The 22,521-nt window shown below is 45.3% G+C and overlaps 1 protein-coding gene across 3 annotated transcripts in view; it reads left to right on the plus strand.

The window, feature by feature from the left end:
• LOC118215418 (FERM domain-containing protein 5) overlaps nt 1-22,521 on the plus strand; it is a 90,042-nt gene that overhangs the window by 19,878 nt on the left and 47,643 nt on the right. The window contains exon 1 of one of the 3 annotated variants that reach the window (XM_035396198.1): nt 19,226-19,522. The exons of the other annotated variants lie outside the window; for them this stretch is intronic. Within the exon in view, the coding sequence (XP_035252089.1) occupies nt 19,487-19,522 (36 nt within the window). The 5' untranslated portion in view covers nt 19,226-19,486. Of the gene's footprint in view, nt 1-19,225; nt 19,523-22,521 lie in introns of those variants that run through there. 3 annotated transcript variants of the gene reach the window in all.

The following is a 22,521-nucleotide window of genomic DNA, read 5'->3' on the forward strand; positions in this document are numbered from 1 at the left end:
TTGACAGTTTGGGACTGCGCACACTTGCCAGTGCATTCGCTGAAATGTGTGCAGCCTGCTGTTGTCACAGATGCTCTACTGGAACATTGTCTTAGCTGGTTCAGGTATGTTGCAGGTACACTGTAAAACCTAAATGCCAATCTTGCTGTATGAACTGAGTAGTCTCAACTTTAAAAATGCAATTAGTCATAATAGCTCATAAATAAGTAAAAACATTGGAACTGAAAGACCAGTGAATGCTCGAACAGATTAAACTTCCTCAGAGGCTTCCAGGCAAACCATTTGCGTGAACTAAACTCTTGGGTTTTGCAGTTGACCAGAGGAGTCGCTGTTGAGCAGCGAGGCAGGAGCTACCCTATTGACTGAAATCCTCCCACCCTGAGTGATGTCACATCACTCTGGTTTACTACTGGTCACCGCTGGCATTCCGCAGATTGGGTCCAAGCCTTATGCCGAAACCACAGGTGGCTTGGACACAGCACTCGTATGGTCGTGATCATTTGGATGCATTTTCCACATCTTCTAAGGGTGGAAAGTGCACTACTGCACCATTCTGAAGGAGGGAGCTGTATAACAGTCGAGGGCAGCCTGGAGAGAGTCGTGTCTGAGTCATTTTGCTTTTCCACGAGTTTTCAACAGGTATAGTGTTGAGTTGATCAACACTACAACACAGTTGATCACCATGGCTATGCTTCACGTAACGTTACCGGTAGGTAGAATATAAGCACGATACACATACGTGTGTGTGTGTTTGTGTGTATGGTTATCCCGAAGTCTGTGCGTGAGTCAGTTTTCCCAGACCGCCCAGCTCTGCCGGGCAGAGCGCGAGGCGAAAGGAGAGCTGAAGGAGAGGCGGAGGAGTCGTGCTGTGCCTGAGGGAGCACGCTCGGCACGGAGAGCAGCGGACGGCGGGAGAATGACTCACGGGCAGCGGGCTGATTCATACCTCCACACTCGCACCGTTAAATATTGACTTATAATATTATGTGTTTTTTTGTTTTTTTTAACTCAGTGGAGATTTATTCCTCAAGAAATTTAAATGCATTAAAAAAAAAAAACATGAGACTGCTTGATGACAAGTGCAGGACAGGTAGGCTAGCAGTGCTTTGGCATTTCATTCTGACACTGCGTCTTGATCTGGCCCCTTAACGCAGCGTCGGTCTGCGTGAGCGGGCCTCTCTGCCCAGTCTCTTACGGCCTTCCCCTGACCGCGCTCTTTATTGAAGCATTAACTCTCCTCCATTATTAATTGCACAGCGCTACGGAGAAGTGGGCCTGGGAAGATCTGTTGTAGCCCCGCGGGACGGTTGTTGAGATGTTATTAAACACATGCCAAGGCCCTTTCCCACTTAACGTTTCGTGCTCCTGTTACGATGACACCTGCTCCACTGGTGCTAGACATGTTACTTCAAAGCAAATACCATGGTGGAGTGGAATAGAGGTAGCCTTGTTACGATGTCATTAATGTAATTGTCCTGAAGTTTTGCAGATATTCACCCAGAGGATAAAGATACCTGTGCATCAGCTTGTCTGATGGTGCCCTGTGGAGGCATTGGTAGGCTGCTTTAGTAATGGCAACAAACCGTGAGTGTTTAGTGGCTTCCCTTAGCAACTGGCCTCAAGTGGAAGTGTATTGATCTCTATATACTCGCCACTGAAGCCTTAGCCCGGTTCTGTGTGGGAGAACAAAAATTGTCAATTTCTTTCCAACTAGAACTGAAACAGACAGAACGAAAAATCACCTACTAACTTTCCCACACAATTGTGTCATAGTTTTTCTAGAACAGACCCAGGCCAATTTCTTTAAATAATAAATTAGACGAAACTTTATGAATTATGAATGTGCCTTGGCAAGTCGTGAGCATTTTGGGATATTCGATAGTCTGATTGTAATGTCAGATTTTTTCTCAAATACAATGTGCTCTTGCAGTAGTACCTCAGAAAGAAAATTTAAATGAAAGTTTCATGTGTTCAGACTTCTGTTAGGTTCTTTCTAGTCTGTATATGTTGAGCTGTACTGTACATATATTTTATGAATTTTATGAATTGCGCACATCATTTCTGAAGAACATGCTTATATCAAAAGCAAATGGACTGCATGTAGAATATGAACAGTTAAAGCATGTCCTGTATTCTATAGTCTACTTTCCAGTATGATTTGCTGGAATATTCTAATTTACCTCTGTATCTTGGAGACAGATAGATGGATAGACCGCAATATTGTGCCCCCACTTAATGAATTCCTACCAGATTTTTTGTTTTTCACTCAACACATTCCCAGTTCCGCTGTATGAAATGTATGCCTAGGAATCAAAATAAATCCAATGGGGCTGATTGATGGTGAGTCATACTTCCATGATTCCATCTGGCAAGTGAGCTGTTCTCTAGTCAAACACGGATGTTTTATCTTTGATACGTACACAAATGTGTATGTATCTTGGCTGTGTGTGTATGTGTGCGAGTGTGTGTGTGTGTGTGTGTGTGTATGTGTGCGAGTGTGTGTGTGTGTGTGTGTGTGTGTGTGTGTGTGTGTATGTGTGTGTGTGTTTTGCATTCGTAGGGGTGTATCTAGTGATCCGTAAGGCATAATGAGTAAATTGCAATCAGTAATCAGCACTTTCTGGTAATGAGAGTTTGGAAGAGGCTGTCGGAGTTACATCAGAGGCAAAGTACAATGAAAGTGCTGTTCATACAGTGATGGGGTTGCAGAGAGGAGAACACTGGGGCAAAATCTGTAATTTGGTAGTATGAGATCTGGTCTCTAGCAAGGTGTCTGAATTACATACTGCATAGTCAGGCTAAAGTGCAGGCGGTCATGACCATATTGTCACAATGAAGGTTTTCTCAGTCCAGCTGCTGTGGACGGGGCAATTATTACAGTCAATTTAATAGAGCTTCTGATCAATGGCATGCTCCGTATGAAAGTGAAATTTAAGAGCTGCTCTAGTTTTGCTGTAATTAGGCCTCACACAGGAGTCATCTGACCACCCTCTGAGTAAGGACAAGTAAAATGGGAAGCATGTAAGGACGCGAGAGTCAGGAGAAAGGCAAAAGGTGAAATGTTGGTTTCTAGGTGTATATGTTGTCCCCGGTAGGTGAAACGTATAGAAATGCTCTCGTTCAGCTCCAACAGTGCTTACATGCCCTGTGCTTCCGTGTTCTGTGAGGTTCTGGGTGGTGTCGTGTGGTTCCAGGTGCTGTCTGTGTTACCGCGAGGGCTGTGCATGTTCGGTCTTCAGTCCTGATCTTTCAGGAGCACTCCTAATGAGTCCGCAACTGCACAGAAAGAAATGTTAAGACTACGGAGAGGACCTTCTGCTAAATTGAGTCTGTGATGCTATGCAGGGATTTTGAAGGTCCAGGGACTTCACTGTGAATGCCATTCATTGTTGCGGTGTTAATGTGATCATTAGCTGGATTTCTCACTTTAATTAGACTTCATAAAGGAGTTTATTGGGAGGGGCAGGGTTCTGTGGTGATTAAGCAAAAATCCTCAAAAGCTCAATGTGCGGATGGTTTGCAGGCCCGCATGACCTGACTTTGATGTTATTTTGCAGAAGCAAACAGATGTCTTTTTGCTCATTAGTTGCCATTAGCAATTATTTTCTAATTTAATTTATGTTGCTCATCTTGTCACCAAGAATGAACACTGCCTTCATCTGTCTCTCTGCGTGGGGGAGAGGTGGAGGATATGTACAAATTCAAGAAGGCTTCAATCAGGCTGTCTCCCATGGAGCACTCTATGAATATGGCCTGCATGTGGTTGGCCCTCCGATAGCCATACCGTTTTAAGTGAGCCTGTCCTACTTGGGAGGGGGGAGTATGGAGGATGTGGAACGCGATCCGCTCTCACTCTGCTCATCGGACGAAAGCTAATATCATTTGCTGTCGCCGCTGATCTCGAGGAAGACACTGACCATGTCAGGGCAGTCAAGTCTGCCGTTCCCGGTCTCATTACTGTCTCTTTTTAAATCTGGTTGATATTAACCTGGTCAGTCACGGGTCCACTGGTCCACAGAGGACAGAGAGAAACCTTCACAGTGTCAGTGTCACCGCTGTGGTTGTGGGCGTTGGTCAGGTATTGTCAGACTATTCCCCCAGGGTCGTAACGGTTTTGTTTTGTCCATCTTCGTTGACAAAATTTATTTTTTAAATCACTGTTGCTGTCAATGACAGTGCAGGTGTATATTTCCTTTTGTTTTTCCATTCAGAAAAAAATATGGTTTTGTGCAAGTGTCCATTAAACTAACACGTGACTAGGATTGGCTGTTAAAGTGACAGGTGAACAGGATAGGCTGTTAAAGTAACAGATGAATAGGATAGGCTGTTAAAGTCACATATGAACAGGATAGGCTGTACCTGTAAACCACTGTATGTGAGGCTACAGAGAGCTCTCAGCTCCATGCCAAGAAACCTTAATGACTATATATTATTTACCTTTGGGAATGGCTGAGCATCTTACAAAAAATCAGGCTCTTTACATTGTGTTCTAGTGTTGTGTTTTGAGTGACAGCATCCTTCAGTCCCACTTTGGTCCTACATCAGTCAATCAGACATAAATCAGATGTGATAGCTTGAATTTAGTTCAGGCAACAGTTTAAAAAAATTCTATTCCCTCTCAAAGAAAGAAAAGAATTGCCCATGACTGACTGACAACTGAATTTCCATATTTCGAATGTTAACCGTCTCTAAACACTTCTGTTTAAATTTCTTTCCTGCACCTTCATCTCTGTTGACACAATTAATGGTGGATACCACTTTTGTGCACAGGCTGGCCTTATCGGGCTTCAGTGAAGAATCTGTTTAATTTAAAGCTACAGCTGTGTGGCTGTTGCTGGTAAGGGCTACAGTTGTGGGAGATTTCTACTTAATGTTTTGTTCTGATTTGTTTTTATTACTTGGGGACTCGTATCAGGCTCCTGTCCCTGAACATATATACTCAAGAGTCAGAGAAGCAATCTTGACCCCCCACTGTGATACAAATACACATACAAGTTGCATACTGTAACATATGCCCAACATTCTTGGGGACTTGATGAAAATGGTGGTTTGTTCTTCTCATCAATCAGAATTTCCCATAATCCTGGTCAATTTGCATTTATAAAAGGGCTGTCCCCCCCCCCCCCCCCCCCCCCCCCCCATTTACAATGTATTAGTATTCTCATATAAGGGGTCATTTGCAAGGGGTCTTAGACATATGTAATATCATAGAGCATAACTAATTTGGTGATAAACAGAGCTCCTAGGTGGTGAACAAATTCCCACTTAGGTTTCTTGCTAAGCAATTCATCTGCAATTATCTACAGATGTGCAAATAAATAACCTTAATCAAGTTGTCAATTGGCAATGTAGGGTCATAATTGAATAATATTACGTGATCTTTAAATTATTAGAGGAAGTATGAGAACAAAACATAAGATAAGGATTCAAAAGTAAACCTTGTATACATCATAATCTAAAGCATTTGGATATAGAAAGCAACATAAATTCAGAGAGAAAGTCTTTTTGCTGAGACTTGAAGGAAATTGAAGGAAAGAGTCAGAGGGATTGTGTAGTTGGGTGATGGCAGTGGTATATTGTTTTTTGTATTTTTGTCAGAGCAGTCTGTCTGTCTACCTCTCTCTCTCTTCCTCTGTCTCCCTCTCTCTCTATGGCAGGCAGTCATGGTGACATTCTCCTGTCCTTGAGTTTTCTGTGATGCTGTGGAACCCTTGAGTCTCCATGGCAACAGCTTGTTTCGTCACCGCTCTCCAGCTGCTCTCGTCAGTGAGCGCCAGAGACGCCTTGACTCTTTCATGACATGCAGAGGCCTACTTACCTGTCACAAGGACTTGCATTATACTTACACTCCCAGACGCACTACACTACAGCTGTGATGCAGTGCTACCCCAGCCCCGCCCACTGTGACCTTACGCATTGTGACATCAGCACTACACCCTCAACGAAACCTGAGGCTTTTCTTAACAATCCCCATTTTCAATGTTCTCTCTGATTTGCATTTGTGGTACAGTGCCAAATTTTGCAGTATCCTCCATCAATTTAGGAGAGCACATACCTGTTGCCTCCAAAGCATGTGAAGCTTCCTTTAAATGTTCATACTTAAAAGTCCACCAACTGGCCTGCACAGCTAATGCATGGAAGACTGCACTTCTTGCCCAGCTGTTTAAGGTAGACTAGAGTCGCCCTCTCGACCAGAGGGGTCACTTTTGTCCAGTGAGGTGAGGATAACCTGCTTAGTTTAGTTTAGTTTAGTTTATTTGACAAAATTATAACACATGTATCAAAAGACTTGCATGTGAAGAAATTGCCAAGGATATTGGACTTATATATATATGGATTTATTTCCATCGTGGTCCTTGGTGTTCCATCAACCATAGCAAGATAATATCAGGCTTCAAAAGACCAACGCGACATACAAATGCATAACCATATTATAACTACTATTTACATCGCATACACTTTACGCCCATTTTAATGCACAGTGCTATATAAACAAAATGAGCCTAATACAAATAGTAAGCCAGCCACTGATACGGAGTGATTGAAACCTCCCATCCCTTGGTGATGTTATGGGGCCAGTTATTCGTTACAGTGTGGGACAGGCCCCAGTCAGTCCTGTCACAGTGAGAAATGAATTCCTGATCATTGGGCACGTCACTGTGCTCCGTGCCAGTGTTCTAGCTGGATACGGCCCCTGAGGGCCCAGCAGTCATTGAAAAGACTGGGTCACTGAGACCTACGCAGTGTGATTGCTTATTACAGCTGGGAACCTGGCTCAAATGATCCTGTACTTTGAATCTTTGAAGACAAGTTTTTTCTTTTCTTGAAATAACCAGGTGAGTCATCTGAGAGCTCATTTCCCGTGTGCATTAAAGACAGTTCAGTCAAAGTCAGTGGGGAATGTAAGGGAGTGTTTTAGCCGGGGGGGCAAGATCTAGAGGCAGCTTTGTGGGAATTAGACCAGGACGCTGGAATAACACCCTATTCTCTATACCCTATACCCTACAATCCTTTTGGTGTGTTTATAACAGCAAAATAATGATACAGCAATGATAATTCTTCATGAGATTGCTAAGTAAACAATGGACATTCTATCGATGCTTCTCCAAGTTAGCACATTTTTTGGATGAGAAATTACTGTGGATTTTGTTCGCAGTGATTCATTTGTCTGTGGATTTCAAAAATACATAGAAGGTGAGGAACCCCAAGCTTATTTTTCTACCCCACATGTTACAAAATAAGGAACAATTGTCGCTAAAACATTGGCATTGTAAGATTTATGGAGTTTAGGGAGATTACCGAGTTTTAACACTGTCAAACGGTATATCGTGTGATGACTGATCGAAAATTTCACCAAAAAACAGAATTATTGCAAATGAACCCACTCAGGGGTTAAGTAGTGATGGGCTTATAACTTTAAAAGAAAAACTATTCATCTGCATCTTGAGCACTGGGCTGTGGGCTCACTGTGTTTTGCAGTAATTGGAGGTACTCCGGCCTCCGATTAGTCCTCTCAGCCGGCAGAAGGATGAAGCTGATTCCTGATTCACGTCCTCCACGCTGGACGTGTGAGGTGTACAAGGCTTCAGAGCAAAGCCCACTCTTTCAGGAGCTTAATTGCTCTCTGTGCGGCCATTTCTCAGAGATAAAGCGGCTTCCGCTGTCGCTCCTAATGTCTTTGTTTTTGTCTGTGGCTCTCTGAGTCCACGGGCCCAAGAACCAGTAAACAGTGAAACAGAGGTGGCATCCCAGGCCTGGCGATTTTATCAGTCTCGCTTGTAATTACCGTCCTGGAGAAAGACCTCCATGGTAATGTGGCCCTCTCCATCTTTGCATGTGATTGGATTCCTTTCCTGTTGACTCCTGTAAAACAACTCCAGGTTCAACAGGACAGTATGGAGCTCTGGCCACCGCTGTGATCCTGGGGGGGGAGTGGGGCACGTTTTTAAGGAGAGAGTTGGACAGTTAGGGAGCATGCTCATTGGAAAATCTGTCCTGGTAGGAGGATCAGCAGCGTTAGGCAGGAAGAATATGGTGTGCCAGATCCTGAGAACAGTGGTGGCTTGTGAGTGTTCAATGAAGTTATCCTGCGGGAGTCAATCTGTCTCAGATAGAGAGAGGGCTCTCTCGCTTGGAGAAAGGGCTAGGGAGCAGCGCTCAGTCAATTAGGCGCATTAAAGGGAAGGGAAATGGAATATGGTCGCGAACGTGAAGCGGTTCAGAAGCTCACCGCATTCTAGTCAAAATGAAATTGCTTGTCAGATCGGTAATATCTGTTCCAGCAAAAAAGCAATCCATCATCGCAAAAATCCCTGGGCTTTGACAGCCCCCCTCGCTTTCTCGACAGACGCTGGCATTCATCCCGTCTGGTTGAGGGCTCAACTGAATCAGGGCAATTTCACTGCCATTGTGTGTGCAAAACTGCATGGCATGTTCATGAAAGCACAGGCGTCTTTAACTTAGCTGGATTGTCACCAGGGGCTGGGTTCGATCTTCTGACGTATTTTATTCCTGTGTGTGTGTGTGTGTGTGTGTGCCGTGCGTTTGTGTGTGTATGCGTGTGGGCAAGGGTTTCTCTCTGGATCTACATATGGATGTCTGCTTCTTGTGCTAATCCCCTGTTTCATACTGTAGCCATGTGGACATAATGATCTGTCATTGGCTATTTTGATGTTGGTGTGTTTTACAAATTATGTGCGTACTGTGCACACTACTTTTTTCTCCACAACATCTGCCCATGGCTCGGTGATAGTGTATATGACTCAGTGACAGTGTATATGACTCAGTGACAGTGTATATGGCTCAGTGACAGTGTATATGACTCAGTGACAGTGTATATGACTCAGTGACAGTGTATATGACTCAGTGATAGTGTATATGACTCAGTGACAGTGTATATGACTCAGTGATAGTGTATGTGACTCAGTGATAGGGTATATGGCTCAGAGACATGATAAAGAAATTGGGCGGTATGTGGATGTGACAGGAATATGACGCAGGGCAAAGGTCAGTGCTGGGGAATCTGCCCATTTCTTTAGGAGACACTCCCCTACACCCTTCGCAGAGTGCCCGAAATCTTGGAGTTGTGCTGGACAACAGGCTGGCACTCTCTGAGAATATCGCGGCAACTACCCGGTCGTGCAGGTTCATCCTGTACAATATCCGCAGAATAAGACCACTCCTCACCAATTATTCCACACAGCTCCTGGTCCAGGCCATGATACTGTCACGTCTGGACTACTGCAACTCCCTCCTGGCTGGCCTCCCAGCATCAGCCACCAGACCCCTTCAGCTCATCCAGAATGCAGCAGCACGTCTGGTTTACAACCTCCCTCGTGACTCCCACGTCACTCCCCTCCTCATCTCCCTCCACTGGCTACCAGTGCAAGCTCGCATCCGGTTTAAGACACTGGTGCTTGCTTTCCAAGCAGTCAAGGGGTCAGCTCCTGGTTATCTGCAGAAGATGATCAGACCCTACAAGCCGGCCAGATCGCTCCGATCGGCTACTACAGGGCGGCTGATTCCTCCCCCTACACGAGCAGCAACAAGGTCTCGACTCTTTGCAGTTCTGGCCCCACGATGGTGGAACGATCTTCCAGTGGAGGTCAGAACAGCAGAGTGTCTGAGCACCTTCAAACGGAAACTCAAGACGCACCTCTTCTCTGTATACCTCTCTCCTCTTCCCTAAACCCTCTCCCATAACTATTTAAAAAAAAAAAAAAAAAAAAAAAAAAAAATTTTTGGTTCAGACTATCTTGTTTCTCCTTACTGTATGCTACTATAGTAAAGGCTTTTTATCTACATTTTATTCAATGGACTTAAGTGGACTTGATCCTGAGTTTGGTTACACTGTTGTAAGTCGCTCTGGATAAGAGCGTCAGCTAAATGCCTATAATGTAATGTAATGTAATGTAATGGAATGCAGTCGTTATTGTGGAGTGATGACTTGTCAGTTGCAGGCACCAGAAAATGATTCATAAAATTTCACGGGCTCTCTAATGTTGCTTACATCTGCTCCAGAGAGAGGATTAAACTTGATTAGAAGTGCATTTGTGAATGGGGGATATAATGGGCAAGTTAAATGGAAGCAAAAGCCTCATTTGGCAGGATTAATTTGGGGGGTTTTTATGAGCGGACCAAGCTTGAAGGTTAGAGGAAGAAATCGCAGAGGCGGCTCCCACTTGGCTGCTCTCTTGGAGATATCCTTTCCTCTGGGGTAGCTACACCCTTCCTACCCAGTATCCCGACCCTCTCCTGCGTGATGCAGTAAAAAAATCCCTCTCCGCCGCGGCTGATGCAAAAGGGCTTGTTTGCATCACCCAGTTTGCTGCTCCACATTGCTGGTGTGTGAGGTGAGTTTGCCCCTCCCCCATTCACTATAAAATGCTTTGAGTTTCTGAAATGAGTCCATTATCGTTACCTCAGGGTCGACTGTGCCCTATTTGTCATTTGTCAGGGCTGGCCACGCCCTCTCTCCCCTTCCCCCGTGTCACTCAAGCCCCTGGCTCTCCGCCCCCGGGGGGGGTGGTCACGCCTTTACTCCCTCTCTGGGCTCGCTGCGAAGCTGAAGGGCCCGTGGCTGCCAGCACTTCGGCGGGCGGAGGGTGACCTTGCCCCCCGCCTGGGCTGAGTCTACCTGTCAGCGTCCGCTTGATCGGCAGCCATTAGCGTGCTGCGAGAGACCCGGGGGGAGGAGCCTCAGAGGCCCGGCCGCTGGGCTGCGGACCAGGCCTGGTCCCGCCTTCACTACCCCGGATCACCCGGCAACTAGGGAGAGAGACCGCAGCGGCAGACATCTCCCGTCCTTCTCCACTCGATTATGTGCTCTCTTTTCTTTTTTCTTTAGTTTTTTGGCTGAATCTATAGTAAAATAAGGCCTGCAGTGTCAGCACGGCCGCCCCTGTCCGTATGTATCTACTCACCTCTTTCACATTCGGCACCACATTTGTGCTCATTCAACTTCTTCCCCCCTTTCTACATTCATTGTATTATCAGATTATAAGAATTGCATGCTTATAATCTACATGGTACAGTCCATGGCTAGGTCTCTTCCAAGCTCCTGTGTTGAGGTGACCTGGCCCTAGGATGCCATGTGGAGGTGCTGTGGCACTGTCGATGTGTTGCAGAATGGTTTATTTCTGTCAGTGTCCAGTCTTGTCCTGCCCTTTTGACCCCTTCCCCTGGTATTGTCCATAGCCTGCTATTCCAACCACCGTTTACGCTTCCATTTATAACCTCTGGCATTTGTGGCTTCACCGGCCTACACTGGAATTTGGGTGACAGTCCAAGAACACTCAAAATGGCACCTCACAGCATTGCATTGCGTTTTGTGATATTGTTTCTCAATAATATGTGCAATATATCCATTGAGAACATGAATGTGTTTATCATAACAAATTAAGAAAGAGAGAGCACAGGATGGACGGGTACTGTACGAGCTTTGTAAGATCTTGCTAGCTGAAGTTGACAATAAATAATAACACCTGGTGAGCTCTGACAGTCTCCCTGTGACAGACCGACTCACGGACCTCAGTGAGCCGGCCTTCACAGTGCCGAGCACCTGAGCTGCGTGTGAGCTGAACCACCACCGTTAGACCCGGGCCAGCCACATGGAGCACCAGCTAAAATACCCACGCCGGGATTTACTCCTCCTTCCTGCGACAGTGAGTGTGACCTTGCTCGCTTGTTTACAGGCAGCTGCCATTTAGAGGGGCTTCTGGGAAGCATGCTTGGCTGAGGAACGCGTTCTTAGCGCCGTTCTGCAGCCTGCGCTTTGTACCGGCTCCAGCTGCGCCTGGGAGTTCCACAGGGCGCCGTTAGGACCTCCCGTCCAAATGCTGCCTTCTGTCCGCCCGACGTGACGACTGTGCAGCGATTCATTTCAGCGCCAGCTGAGTGTTTACTTATTCTGCTGTCATGCTCAACGTGTGTGTGTGTGTGTCTGTGTGTGTGTGTGTGTGTGTGTGTGTGAGAGTAATGTGAGTGATTTAATGTCTATATCTTTGTATGTCTGTACATGTGTGTGTGTGTGTGTCTGTGTGTGTGTGTGGGCAGGAGAGCCATATGTAATTTCAGTGTTCACTGGACTGTTGAGTTTAAACACTTTTCATCTCCAGGCTCTGAGTGACAGCTGCTGTTTGGTAAGACGTGCTCACTGTCAGACCTTTAGGGGAAATTGCACTGATGAAAAAAATACTGCACAGTAGGTGTGGAATGCCAGACGAACCTCCAGTTTGTGGTCAACACTGATTTAAGCTTGTCGGTGAATCGACGAGCCAAAAAATCTTTGGGTCCTGTTTTCCATTGATTTTTGGGTCCTGCATTCCATTCCATTTCCTGCTGGTCATTGCAGACAGGTTTCAGCAGTGCTGTTAATGGTCATTGCAGACAGGTTTCAGCAGTGCTGTTAATGGTCATTGCAGACAGGTTTCAGCAGTGCTGTTAATGGTCATTGCAGACAGGTTTCAGCAGTGCTGTTAATGGTCATTGCAGACAGGTTTCAGCAGCGCTGTTAATGGTCATTGCTTACGAGCCTCCCTCGACTGTAATTCCTCTCTGTCATTTCAAGGTGACGGGGTGGAGAGTGTGACCCTGGCGTTTGATCATGTCTCCTCATCCGCACGCAGAAGTGATGACATTGCACGTATAAGGCAGACGAGCCTATCGACATGACCCCCCCCCAGACCAGGAAGTGCGCTATAGGGTGCTAGCCTTACAAAATATCCTCCATCGCCACGGCGACGCCGTGTCTGAATCCTCCCTTCTCAGTTGCCGGCCTGCGTAATTGATTTGCTCTCGATGCAGTTTGCCTCGAAAACGCTTATGGGAGCAATCCGTCCCCCCTGCCTCGGGAGACGGCTCCGGCGCAGTGTAATTGGCCTGCTGACGCCCCGGTGGCTGATGGGAATCGCGGTCCTGGCATGCGAGTTGGGATTAGATCTGCGCCTTAACCTCATCTCACCACGGTCCCCCGACACCACTCTAGAGAACACAGTGGGAGTGGAATTAAAAAACAATTACTCAGGTGATCAATACTGGTTTCATTGTACTGAGAGCATTGCGGTGGCGAGTAAGGACTCTCCTCTCTTTCAATACTATTTCTCTTTCTACTCACCCAAAAGCCACTGTTGCTTTTTTCTGTTGTGCAGACATTTGTGGGCACCAGACGCTCATAAGAAGCCATGGATTAGCAGAGGAAAGAAACATCCCGTCTCTCCGCCACCTGCGCCAGTTCAGAATGAATATTGCTCGCTTTTTTGTCTCCCCCCCCCACCCCACCCCGGGATTTCTGCTCATTCTGTATTTCTAAGAATATATTTAATTATTGTTTATCCTGAATCACATACTCCTTAAATTTGCATCCCTTGCTGTCTGTTCTTTCGCATTACCGTCGTTCCTAATGAGCATAGAATTTGTGAAAGCATTGGCAGAAACCTTTTGACGTTTTAAGCCTCTGAGGTGCTGTCGCGAGAGCGGCGCTGTCCCTGCCTAAAAACGTAGCGTGAAGCTAATGAGCTACGCCGGCGCTTTTATCGCTCTCCTCCGCGGTCGCGCCGCACGCATAAAATTGGCGCGGGCGGTGACTGAAGAGCATCTGTAAATGTGTGAAAGACCTGAGAACTTGTGGGAGCTGAACACCAGGAGTCACCCCCAGGCGGCACTGGGACCGGGAAGATCGTCAAAGCTGTGTTGATTTTTGAAGCGCTACGGAATATCAAGCTGTAGACATTTGAAGTGCTGTAGACTGGCAAAGCTGTACAGTAGGAGTGAAACTTTGTTGTCTTTAGAGGCTCTGTTGGCTGGAGATTTTTTAACGCTCTATACTGTTACATGAGTAGACTTTGTGTAAACTGTAGATTGTTGAAATTGTTTCTCTAGACCTTTGATGCTCTGGACCATTGATGCGCTAGCTTGCTGATGCTTTCGATGGCCATGTACTTTGTCCGTGTCCTTTGGTGGCCTGCTGCTGCGGCTGTGCCTTTCTGGGGTGACAGAAGGCACTGGCACAGAGCCAGCGATGCTGACGGGTCGTTTTGGACCCGCTGGCATGGAGGAGAAACAGCTGGTCGAGGCCACGCCCTGACATTGGCCATGACAGCTTCTGGGGGGCGTGTGTCTGTCCTCCCATTGTCTCAACATCCAGATGAAATTAACCCGGACCCCACTCTGTGGTTTGCTAGGGGCCAAATTGGGGGTGCGGGACGGAGGGCCAGCGGCTCGGCAGGGTCGCCCTGGCCCTCGTTCCTCCTGCAGAGGCCCCCTGCCCTGCGGAGAGCCAGACTGACGGGGCGGTGCGTTTCCCGCAATGCGGGGGCTGTCTGGGTCTGCTCTCACTCTCAGTAAGTCAGCGGACTCTGTGACAGGAATGAGAAAGACTCCCAGGCCTTCCCCTCTGTGCTATTTATAGAACGCTTTTCACTGAGGTTTGTAAAAGAAGGGGGGAAATATCACAGCTGCTCTCTAACCGTTTTACCACACCTCTAATAACCACACCACCCCACCTTCTCCATCCCTGCTCTGAAAAATCTGTAACCTCTCATGGAGAGGTCAACGCTAGTTACTATTTATTAATAATAATAATAATAATAATAATAATAATAATAATAATAATAATAATAATAATTTATAACCGTTATTGGCAGTAATGGCCGAATAGAATCAAAAGAGCCTGACTGTTAGCCCAATTACTTTTTTGAGAAGAAATCGCCGTTTATATGATAATTATCCTTTCATTGGCTATTACAAACAACAATCATTCTTTTATCCATTTTGTATTTTGACTGTTAAGGGAGGCATTTAGCATTTTGCAGGCAGGTGGGTGGGTGGGGCTGTGAGTGTGTGTGTGTTGGGGGGGGGGTAGCAGAATACAGTGTTCTTATTGCTTTTTGTATTTCTGTTTTAGAATTCCATAGGGGTTGGAACAGGAAAATGAAAAAGTAAAAAAAAAAAAGTAAATAAGTCCCCCCCCCCAAAAAAAAAAAAATCAGTTACCGGCAGCTGATACTAAGGGTGGTAATGTTGAAAAGGCTGTTACCGGTTTAAAGTTGCGGCCACTGAAAGCAGAGCTGCCAGGCTTTCTCTACGTTTTGAGTCCGTTGCTCAGTGAAGGTGACTCTTCACTCAAAAGCTCTTAGGATCCCTGCAAAGGGAAAGAAATGCATTCTGAGTTTACTGAAGTGAGAAACATGATGTGACCTCCCTTGGCCTTCAGGTCAGAGTGGCTGTGTGTGTATGCGTGCGTGAGTGCATGCATGCATGTGTGTATTTATGTGCGTGCGTGTTTCTCTTTCTATATTTATCTTTGTTCCAACATTTTAAGGATGTTCTGGATTTTCAGTTGCTGTGGAATACTGAGAATCATTATTTTCTTTTATGCCATCTATGCCGTATGTGCTTAAACAGAGTAGGCCTCGAACTTGATAATACCTGCCAGAAAACATAAATATTTAACTAGTCCAGTCAAACATTTTCTTTAATTATGATTTTGTATATTATCTAGATTAGGACACTCCAGATTAAACTAGATTATCTAGATTAAGACTCACATTTATGTCTCAATCAATCTTTCATTTACGACAGATTTTCAGGGTTAAATTATTCTGTGGTCTACACTTTCAGGAGCTGAGGATAATCGGGCTGAGCATCAGATATGTCAGTGTCTGCTTGACCTCCACGTCCCCCTCCCAGCATGCCGTTCTGCATTAAGAGCAGCTGGGTCGTAGCGTCGGGGTCCTGGCGGGACTGGCGGGTTCTGTTCTCATCGTTAGCCCGTCCCTGGCAGTGCCGCAGTGCTCTTTGTGCCTGTGCTTGTGTACCCGGCACGCCAGCGATGGGGCCTGCGAGCGATGATAACAGAGGAGAGAGAGAGTTGGGCCTGCTGACAGGGGCTCCCCTTTCCCCCGCTGTTCACTGTTCACTCCAGGGTAATTCCGCTGATTGATAGTGCCCACCACCCCCACCCCCACCTTAAAACCCACCCCAGTTTAAACCCTCCGCTTGACTACGAAGCCCTACCGCTCGCCGCGTGCGACAAACAGCGCCAAATAAATCACGCCGCCGCACCCGAGCCACCGAAATGCCAGACTGCCTGCTGAAACAGGACAATACCAAACACTCAGAGAATAACTGAGACCCTGAACGCTGAAACAGGACAATACCAAACACTCAGAGAATCACTGAGACCCTGAACGCTGAAACAGAACAATACCAAACACTCAGAGAATCACTGAGACCCTGAACGCTGAAACAGAACAATACCAAACACTCAGAGAATCACTGAGACCCTGAACGCTGAAACAGGACAATACCAAACACTCAGAGAATCACTGAGACCCTGAACGCTGAAACAGGACAATACCAAACACTCAGAGAATCACTGAGACCCTGAACGCTGAAACAGAACAATACCAAACACTCAGAGAATAGCTGAGACCCTGAACGCTGGAATATAACAATACCAAACACTCAGAGAATAACTGAGACCCTGAACGCTGAAACAGAACAATACCAAACACTCAGAGAATCACTGAGACCCTGAACGCTGAAACAGGACAATACCAAACACTCAGAGAATAACTGAGACCCTGAACGCTGAAACAGGACAATACCAAACACTCAGAGAATAACTGAGACCCTGAACGCTGGAATATGACAATGCACATGCTAGTGAAACTAATAAACCCTTATTCTGACCAGGTGTAATTTTAGGGAGGCAAATCACCCTGAGAGATTGCTTAATGAGGTACGCACGCATGCGGCCTGCTTTTTAAGAGGTTTGTTTACGGAGCCTCTGATGTTTTTCCTGCTTTTTCCCCTTCAAAAGATGGTGCCGCTGCCTGCATTATGCGCTGGCTAATTAATCTCCTTCTCCGCCTCTCTGTGGTGGATATGGCCATTCAGGCGGCAAGGATGCAGGAGTGGGGCGGGAACATGGCCGTCTGCCAATGCTCACAGAGAAGCTTCCGGTAACCCTGCAGCTTCCTCCAGGTGTTAGAATGGCTCCTGGGCTACAGTGCTGCTGAAGGCAGACCAGTGTAGCATGCTGACTGGAGCAGGCTGTGCTGCACATCCTCCACTGGATGCATTATGGACTCTGGAGCTTTGCTGTTGATTCTGTAAAAACCTCCAAAGACCCATAATAGCACTTAGTTAGCAAGTATCCATTTGGAGTCTTCAAATAGCTTTTTTGGAAACCCACGTAGACACAGCTTAGAAAAAACTATGCAAAATACTTATTTTTGGTGATGTGGCTCCATGGTGATGAGGCTCAGCCACAAGCATCTGCATCCATTCAAAGCAACTTTCACTGCATTTGCACTTCTGTTACTTTGTTTCAGTAATATTTAGAGTAATTCTAACTCTTAGAAAACAAATTCTCAAGGATTACCTTTCAAAAGAGACCAAAGGAATTCCAGAACAGTAGTGAAAGGCATTTGAGAACAGTAACCATTTTATTTTGGGTATGTCATTTTTGGGTGTGTGTTAAAAAAGAGAGTGCTTGTGAAGGAGTCAATCTTGACATAACACCTGTCATAACCAGTCATGAGGCATTGCAGCTAATGCAACATGCCATAATACTATCATGATGCATGCATTACAATTTTCTAAGCAGGTTTCACAATAAACTATACATTTACAACAGTGTTATGATGTTATGTGTAATGACAAGTGGTAATGCAACCTGAAACACCCTGCTATGGCTGATTATGACTGGTGCTTTTGACATGCTTATGACTGTGTAATGGAAGCTTTATGGAGTATAGTTCACGCAAAGTGTGACTGAGCAGATGGATTATGCAGATGTGTCTTGGCTGGAAGGAACAGGAAGTTGTGAAGTGGGAAGAGGAAGTAATGATGGGTCTTGTGCGGCAAGCCCTAGGATATATTTCCTTGTGTCCCACACATTAGTGAGAAACCACATCCCAGGCTCGCAAAGAGAGAGAGAATGAGCAGAGTGAGAGAGAGAATGAGGAAGGGAGCACTCCTCCTCTACCCAGAGACCCCCCCTGCACCACCCCCACATAAAGCAGGCTCTCAGGCTGCTCCTGGTGTGGTCACGCCAAACAGAAACAATCTGTTAGAATCGGACGCGCCACGCGCAGTGACCCGGACCTCGCCGCGCCACACGGGTACAAGCAGCGCTTTGTTTGGCGCTCGCCCGGGCAACGTCGCTCTCCGTGCCCCCCCCCGCTTACGCGTCGTGCGATCGGAGCTCAGCGCCGTAAGGGCCAGGAAAGCGGAGAGGAGGAGAAGCGAAGGACATTTCTTTTAGCACGGGAACTACAAGGAGGCAAGAGCCAAGGGCAGGAAACTCAATACATGCCGTAAAGTAAACCGGCAATCGCACGTCACAGGCCTAGTTCCAGGTTCCCTTTTTTTAGTTGATGCTTAAAAAGGGTAGCCCTTTGGCGCTATTTGGAAAATGAGGACAAGGAGATGTTGATACTTAAAAAGAGCACAACTGAGGGGAGGAGGAAAAAGCACATCAGAAGCATTTTGTGGGCGCACTAACCTCATCAAATTGCCGCTCCGGGGGAGACCGGGGGAACTGAGGATGGAGGTGGAGCCCTGAGTACACCTGTGCCCCATTTAGTCTAATGCCTTTTGTCTTCTCAGCCAATCAGATATCCCCCTATCCCTATTGTCTCCTCCGGCCTCAGCCAATCAAATGTAATTTTTCTGCTTGTGACACCGCCACATAAATTGTCTTCATTATTTCTTTATATTATGTGCTCAAAACACATATAACACTTATCTGTTGATAATGTGTTCTTGTGTTACAATGTTGCCCATCTAAAAATGTATAATTGTAAACTGGTCATCATTCATGCACCATAAAACTTCATTCGGATGTATTTATTTCTATTTCACTCTCTGTTTTGTTTTATATGTAATGTGTTGTATTGTCCCTTTAAGACAGTGGTGTCAAACTCGTGCCATGGAGGGCCGTGTGTATGCAGGTTTTCATTCCAGCCTCAGATCTTGATTATATAATTAGTTAAATTATTTGCTGAATTAGGGATGCAGGTTTGTGCACAATGGTGACCCGACGTCTATGGTGACCCGCATTGTCTAAATAAAAATTTTCTTATATTCTGTGCTTCAATGCAGTTAAACGCATATGGCTGAATGAGTAATTGGACTCAATTAAGGCAGCATTAATTGGTTGGAATGAAAACCTGCATACACACGGCCCTCCATGGCACGAGTTTGACACCACTGCTTTAAGAGATGTTCGTTCAGAAAACTAGAGGGCCCTGACTTCACAAGAGGCGTCTGCAGAGCCCGTGATCGATCAGTTGTTCCATTTCAAAAAACTATGGCGGCAAACCGGAGTTGTAAGCGTCTTTTGTGTTGTTGTTAAAATAAATATAGAAATAATAGCTTATTTTCGTGCGTCGCGATTATATAAAGCAAGAATTACAACCCTCGCTTGGAATCGGACATTGGAATCACCTTTTTGGATGATTGACGGATTTCCCACGGAATGCATGGATTGAAAGAGCCGTACATTTCTAAAGCGGTAAGACCAATCCAATTGTTTTTTTGTATATAATTAAGAAATAATATCCTTGTTTTTGTGGATTGCCTTTTTTTTCTCTTCTTGTGGATTATTTTTTGGAGGATTTGAATCGTTTTTCCCTTGGCCGCGTCTGATTAAAAATATTTTTATTGAGGCTTATAACAAAGAGCACGTTATTTTCGTTGTCTAGGAGCGCTAATTCATTGACTGTTTTGGACAATAAGCACATCTCCACGAATATACCAACGCGTTACGCGGCATTGATACTGCATATAGAATATATTATATTGCTGTTGTGCGCAGTTTAAACCGTCATGCACCGTGATTATTATGAATCAAACAAAATATGTTTGTGATGGAGGAAGTGACTGTTTGTGACTGCAGTGGTAGCTCAACCTGACTGAGGGGCTCATGCTGCTTTACTCTCCCATCACTACCTGTGACTGTATGGCAGGGGTCCTCAATCTTATCCAGAAAGGGCCGGTGTGGGTGCTTACACCTGATTCTACTAATCAAGGTTCTTTGCAAAGACTAGTGATTGAGTAGTAGAATCAGGTGTGTAACTGCTTGGTTGGAATGGAAGCCTGTACCCACACCAGCCCATTCTGGATAAGATTGAGGACCCCTGCTGTTTGGCATAGGTTAAAGCAGTGGTCTCCAACCCTGGTCCTGGAGAGCTACAGGGTCTGCTGGTTTTTGTTTTCACCTTAAAATCAGCACCCAATTGAGACCCAAGACACCAGGTGAGTTGAGTTAACTGTGTAATCAACTGCTCTAATTCATTCAGGAAGTGCAGAGTCACTATGAAACCCAGCAGACCCTGTAGCTCTCCAGGACCAGGGTTGGAGACCACTGGGTTAAAGAGTATGAAAGACAGGAAGTTAAGGCCTATGCCAAGGATATTGCTGGGAGGCGAATTTTATGCTCATTCTCAGTAGAAGTTAAATTAGATAAAACCCAAATAAATCATAGCTGAGGACATATGCATTGACTGAGGAAACTTACCACTGAAATCCACTCTTCTGCATATCTTTCCAGATATGTGTCTGTTTTATTAGGTTGCCACATATTGTAGGCCTGTGATGGTTCTCTTCCACTGGGGTGCTGTCAGGCAGCATTATTCCCCCACTGCAGGATTCCCACATTGAGTTGCCAGGCCAAGAGGATGGTTACGTAAATGAAAATAGGAAAAATGCTGATTCTGCTGAATTTGCCCCAGAATAGAACCTGTCAAACTCCCTGTCAAGTGGAATATAATCAATCAATCAAGCAAAGCTTGTTTCACAGTCCACACGGTATTCTCTTACCCAGTCTTCTTTTGCCCTGAATCATATTTCCCCAGCTTGCAAAACTGAATAAACCCCCTGACTGGCCAGTTTTACTGGAACAATTACCTTTTTTTTTGCTGAGTATTAATGATGATAAAATGATGCAGTCTTCAAAGAAATGCGGTGAAGGTGGCTTGTATTGAATTAGTCATGGGTGCTGTGAGTGGTGAGCGACTGTAATTCTCAGAGATGCTTGTGCACCCTCTGCTTCAGGGTCATGATGCACTTGTACACTTGCCCTGGTGCCTCATCAGACTGCCTTGTGGAAGTTAATGTTTTTTTTATTTTTTTTAGTGTTTTATTTTTTGCTTTGTTTCATTGACTAATTTTCCGATTAAGAATCAGGATTGAAGTAGTTGTGCTTCAGTATTCAGTCACAGTTTATACCATTTGTCTTGGAGGAAGGGAGACCAGCGGCTTTGTGCATGGCACATGCTAATTATTTGGGTACTCTGTGCACCCCTGTGCTCCTGTACTGGATACTGCTCTGCAGTCCAATAACTCAGTTAGTGCAAAATGGCTGCTCCGCTCCTGTGATGACTCTGGACATGAGTGAATTGATAAATTGATGGGAGCCCAAGATGAGAGGAAATTGTCTATCAGGAAGAGCGACTGCTTTTCATCTGAGCACCAAGATGAAGTGCATATTCCTCATATGATGGACTCCCACCACCTCTCACAAGCTTCTGCTGTGAAAACACACACTGGGTATAAAAAAGGAAGCTGGTTTAAGGAAAATGGAGGGGTCAGGCACCGTCTGCAATTCACAGTCTTAATTAGCAGTTTAGCATAATATTAGCCACATGATGAAAGAAAAAAAAAACGCAGAAACTCATTTGGTGTATAATTTAATATTCTGCCTTGGAAAACACAGCAGCTCTTGTTTCCTGTAAATAAACCCAGCATCTGTCTTTTCCCAGAGGTATTTTTGATGGGGGGAAAAAAAGATTGTTCATGTAAGATGAGGAGTTTGCTGCGTTTATATTTTCATCAGTGTGGTACAAGGTTATAATATATTCTACTGAGATTTCTTTTCGTAAACAGTATGACACCCCAAATAAGCTTGCCCATTCAAGTACTCTGAAATGTATTTTAAGGACAATGAAAAGGACACTTGATATTGAAATGTTCTCGCAATGTTTTAGGATTGAGTCCTTGGTGGGGCACTGTCCTTGCACCCTTAAGCAAGGTACTGAAAGGTTAACACTGAAAATTTTTCAGTATTGTAATTGTTAAATTAATTGATTGAAAGTTGGCCAAAAACATTGTCAGTTTTTGTCTTTTCATTGTCTTTTCATATGATATGTTTATGATACTGAAAAAATAAAATCACCGGTGTTATCCTTTAACCTGAATAAAATATGCAGGTGTGTGAATGGATTATATGTAATCTAATATAAATTGTGTAAACTGGATGAGAGTGACGTCGCTTGTGTGATTATGTCATAGTGATAAGACCTCTACTCAGGGTCTCTGGGCAGTCTGAAATGCATTGTATAGTAAGACTTTGCATCATTTCAGAGGCTGCAAAGGCTGTGCAGCCTGTCTCCTAAAGCGCAGCATGGCTACACCCTTGGAAAAGTATTGCCTTGTTTCTACAGTATGAAACTGTGGTCATGACCAGTTACTAGCCCATCAGTGGGGAATTTCCCAGCTGATATCAGGGAGCGT

The sequence above is a fragment of the Anguilla anguilla genome, chromosome 16 (assembly GCF_013347855.1).
Source record: "Anguilla anguilla isolate fAngAng1 chromosome 16, fAngAng1.pri, whole genome shotgun sequence".
In the NCBI taxonomy this organism is placed as follows: domain Eukaryota; kingdom Metazoa; phylum Chordata; class Actinopteri; order Anguilliformes; family Anguillidae; genus Anguilla; species Anguilla anguilla.